The 4,890-nt window shown below is 36.0% G+C and overlaps 1 protein-coding gene across 1 annotated transcript in view; it reads right to left on the bottom strand.

Annotated features, from left to right (window-relative positions):
* Spef2 (sperm flagellar 2) overlaps nucleotides 1–4,890 on the bottom strand; it is a 176,260-nt gene that overhangs the window by 87,990 nt on the left and 83,380 nt on the right. The window contains exon 16 of the mRNA XM_029567817.1: nucleotides 3,436–3,692. Within this exon, the coding sequence (XP_029423677.1) occupies nucleotides 3,436–3,692 (257 nt within the window). The remainder of the gene's footprint in view (nucleotides 1–3,435; nucleotides 3,693–4,890) is intronic.

Here is a 4,890-nt window from a genome sequence, read left to right as displayed (position 1 = left end):
GGTGAAGGAGATGAAAGTGAGCAAAGGTTAAAAGTGGAAATCTTTCTTTCTTTCTTTCTTTCTTTCTTTCTTTCTTTCTTTCTTTCCAGTCTTCCTAGATGATTCTTGTCCTTTTAAAATGCTTAACTTTGCTACAGAAACTTCCCTCCTCATGCTTAGATCCATTTATAGACTAGTTCTTAAATGTCTTAGCTTACTAAGCCTAATTCTCCAATAGACATTTCAAGAGCAACGTGTTCTGAAAGAAAACACTACACATTTCTTTTCATATAATTTGCATGAACAGTATCACCATTCAAAGAGCTGGGCAAGGTAGAAGCATAATGTTATTCCTAGTCTCCCTGACCGTTTTCCATCTCAACTGGTAACTAAAATTTATAGTTTACTCCTTAAACACCATTTGAGTCTGACTTCTCCTTTATCTCTCCTTGCTGTCTTTACGTACTTTGCATTTAAAAATTAATAATTATTTTCTAACATGTTTGGTTGCTTTCAGTCTCAATCCCTTCCTGGTTCATCATCCACACTGAAGGTACAATGGTCATTATAAGCAGCATAACAAGCTGCATTTGACTTGGCTTTAATGTCATTCAATAGCTTCAGAAAGCTTCAGAACAAACCGAATACATTAACTCAGTGCTAGACTAGTAAGACGGCATGCCTGCTTTGTAGGAATATTTCTGCCATTTCTGTAGGTTCTTCTGCCTCTGTAACCCACTGTAGTTCTTTCTGATTTCCAGGTGAATAGTTTGTGCTCCCCTGCAAGTCATGCAAATGTTTCTCTGCACTAGTCTATTTTCTTTTCAGCCTGGTTAAACTCTCCACATCTGTTATAGCATATACAATGCTACATTGTAGTAATTAACTCATTTTGTATATCTTCATACAATCTACTGGAGGACAAAAACTTACCTTTATTTTCTATATCATTAGTTCTTGGCCCTTTATAATTATTAAATGAGTGTTCACTAATGGTACATTTTGGTTCCTATCACCCTATCCCAATGCTGTTTGACAGAACTTGTGAGACTGAAAGGTTGTATTATCAATGCTGTCAATAGGACAGCTACTAGCCACACCTGCATGTGAATTGTGATCAATTTGGCTGAAGAACTGAATTTTTCATTTATGAATTTAAATAAATGTAATCATATGTAGTTGCTGGCCAACATGTCAGGCAGTACAACCCTACACTGCAATCCTTGAGTCCTAATCTATATTTTCTACTACACTCTTTGGAAGCAGGATCCACTTCTTCATTTTTCTAACATTGATGCCTAGAACAATGCTTAGTATCTAGTAAGTATGACCTCATATTAGATGACTATGTGGATGAAGAAGATATTGTAGAAGTATATCCTTTAATCTATCTAAAATAGGTAAGGTATAGTTTTAGATAAGGGAACAAATTGGTAAAATGATCTAATGTTAAATTTTATATTCTAAGAAGGAAAAAATCTTAACATATGAAAAAATAGCACGTATCAATTTAAATACTAGAATATGAAAAAAATGCAGATTGACTTTCAAAGTGTGGGCCATTCTTTGCACATTAAATTTTAACTTCATACTAGCTTTTGTGATTTAGATAGCCTCACTCTAGCATTCGGTTCAATTCACATCCAGCCTAAAAATGTATTAAGAAAACCAGGTAAAAATAAAAATTGTATTGTGCTTTAAAGACTACTGAGAGTAAAGGAATAAGAAAAATTATGTATCTAATGTGCATGAAATTTGACAAAGAAGAAGCTCTCTCTGGAGTAATGAAGAATACCTTTAAGCCTGTGAATCAAGGATCTAATATTAGGTAATTAAACTATTTAAATGCTAATATCAGGTTTAACAAATGTGCCAGAATCATTCACCAACTAGCTTTGATAGAAAATTATAAGAACTCAAACTCTATTTCTTGAAATTTTTCCTGCCAGTTGATTTCTATTTCTGAAACAGGGAATGATTTGCTTCCCATGGAACACTGAGGAAGGGGGAAAACCTCCGTTGGTCTCTGTAGAGTTATAATATGCCTTTAGTCAAAGGTCTCTGCAATTTAGCCACTTGCTGTATCCAGTTTTAAGTCATCAAGTGTATTACCTGCATGTGTATAAGTGCACTTGTATCATGATGTTCATGACCTTGTTCCTCCACCAGATGGCCATGGATAGGCAATGTTCTCAGCCAACCCTCGACTAGCCTCTTAACAAGAAGGGGACATCAAATGAACAAGCAGAACCATCACAACTGTCAGCATGCCTCTGACTTTCTTGTGTAGAGGAAATTAACTTCTGCTGTTTTTGATATGATGGGGAAATATCTAATTTAAAACATTGTGTTTAATGGCTCAAGTAATATCTTACAGTTTGCCATTTTATTTAAGCAGATAATGAAAGCGTCCAGTAGAAAATAGCCACGTTTCTACTGAAATTATATCCAGTAATCTTTTGTTCATTTTATAGCCTCCCATACTTTTCATGAGGGGGGAAGTAAGAGGATCTTTGAGTCTATGAGTTTAAAACAAATCAAAGGGGCTGAGGGATGTCTCAGTCATTAAGAACACTGACTGCTGTTGCAGAGGTCCCAGGTTCAATTCCCAGTGCCTACATGCTGCTTAATAACCATCCCTAACTCCAGTTCCAGGGGAACCCAATATTCTCTTTTGACCTTTGTGGGCATTGCCCAACATAGGTGCACTTATACACATGCAGGCAATAGACTCATGCACATAAAATTTCTTTAAAAGTAAAATATTTAAAAATAAAAATAAATAAAAACTAGTCTAAGCAATTAAGTAAGACCTTATCTCAAAAAAGGAAAAGCAAATAATAAAATGTAAAACAAAAGAAAAAAAGGTTTGCAGGTTGTTCAAATACCTTGTAAGTGGAAATACTCTCCTAGTATTTAATTTGTAGAATAAAGCAATAGTCTCACCTTGAAGACTGAAACAGTTTAATTAACCATGAATATGGCAAGAATATTCAACCTCACCAGATAAGGACTTCAGTCAACTGCTTTCTGCTCCTCAGAGCTAACACAAAATCCTGCAAAGGATGCTACCTGATCCTCATGTACAACTAGATATGGTTTATGACTATCACTAAGGTGATTCACCAAGATGTACCAGCTAGCCACAAAGAGTTCCTCCATGCATGCAAGTCCCTCAAAGGAAAGTCTATGAGGGGGGAGCTGTCAATGTCACATATAGATCCAGAGAACTGCTTGCAGTTGGCTTGGAATTTGACTCTAGTTCTAGGATTAACCTCTGATACTGAGTGTTAGTAAGTCAAAACAAGTAGCAAATATGCTTAGCTGATAATTCTTCAAAAGTCTGTTAAATGGATTTTTTTCTTATAGTTAGAGTGGAAACATTTACTTAATCAAAGGACAGATTTTAAAAGTAGTTTTGATTATCAAAAAGGATGAAAAATGTATTCAGCTTACCTATGATGTTAGTCATGCGATCCAGTGAAGAAGTATCTGAAATATCTAGTAAAATAACAAAATCAAATGCAGAAGAGGGAAGAGGCTCTTCTTTGGACATTGTAGGGTCGAAAGCCAATGTGGGCCTTTGAGATTTCTTTTTCTCTGCTTCTGTGAGTTTTCTCTTGTAGCCAGTGAGTGCTTCCTCTAGGAGCTGTGCTTGGTTTAATGTCATTGGAAATCCATCAAGCACCCAGCTTTTGTTAGCTGGTATCTCACTAAATTCAAACAGTATAATCCATTAACATTTTGATAGACACTGGTACCTTACAGAAAACAATAATATAATCAGGATTGCCTTATCATTGTTGGAATTTCATTATAACCTCCTACTGCATGGTTTTCATTATTTATAGTGAAAACATTAGATTTCCTAATGTGTTGCTGTCACTCCCTTGCTTAAACTCATTCTGTGGGCCCCTGCTCTCCTCCACATCCATTCCAGAGGTTTTAACATGCTGTTTAAAACTAAGTGGTCCACTATTTCTCCATAACTTCTAATCTCTCCCAATTTTGAATACTTACTTCTAGCAAACAGATATCCTCAATATTATGTGAATATTAATTGCATATTTTACCTTGTGCTTGTATGTTCTTCCTTTGTAAGAAAGTTTGGTTTCCTCATCTACACAACAAAGCATTGTAGCATACCTTGCTAGGGGATTGTGAAGATGAACAGATCTTAGCCACACGGGGCACTTCCATTGCCAAAGTGGAGAGTTTTTCCACCCAACCACTCCTACAACACTGACTTTAACTCCTTTCACTCTCATTCATTTTACCAGATGAATAAAATGTTCTCAGTGGACAAAATTTCAAGTGAGTCACTTTAAAAAATCTTTCTCACGCATATTTTTATTGGTTTTGTGCATTTTATACAATAAATCTCAATCACATTTAGATTGCCTCCCCATTTATATCCTCTCATAGCCCTCCCACAAGATTTCAGGCATTCTGCCATATATGTTAAGGCCAATCTGGTTAAGTTTCTGTACCCAGAGGTCCCTCAGTGCAAGTTCATACACTGGAGTCTAGACAACTTATCTAGAGTCACTCCCTTAAAGAATTCTTTTTAAAATATTTTATTATTTTTATTTTATGTGTATGAGTTTATTGACTATATGTATATAAGTGTGCCTATGTTGTGCAATGCCCACAGAGGTCAGAAGAGGGTGTCAGATTCTGTGGAACTGGAGTTACAGACAGTTGTTAGCTGCCATGTGGGTGCTGGGAACTGAACCTAGGTCTTCTGCAGGAGCAGTCAGTGCTCTTAATCACTGAGTCACTTCTCCAGCCTGTGAATTCTTTTTTTATTTTATGTGTATGAGTGTTGTGCATGCATATATGATGTTAAATGCACCACATATGTACAATGCCTACAGAAGCCAAAAGAGGGCGATAGATCCCCTAGAACTG

The sequence above is a fragment of the Nannospalax galili genome, unplaced genomic scaffold, assembly GCF_000622305.1.
Source record: "Nannospalax galili isolate Female #2095 unplaced genomic scaffold, S.galili_v1.0 scaffold139, whole genome shotgun sequence".
NCBI classification, from domain to species: domain Eukaryota; kingdom Metazoa; phylum Chordata; class Mammalia; order Rodentia; family Spalacidae; genus Nannospalax; species Nannospalax galili.
Note: the sequence above shows the minus strand (reverse complement) of the source record. Positions and strands in the feature narration are given on the sequence as shown.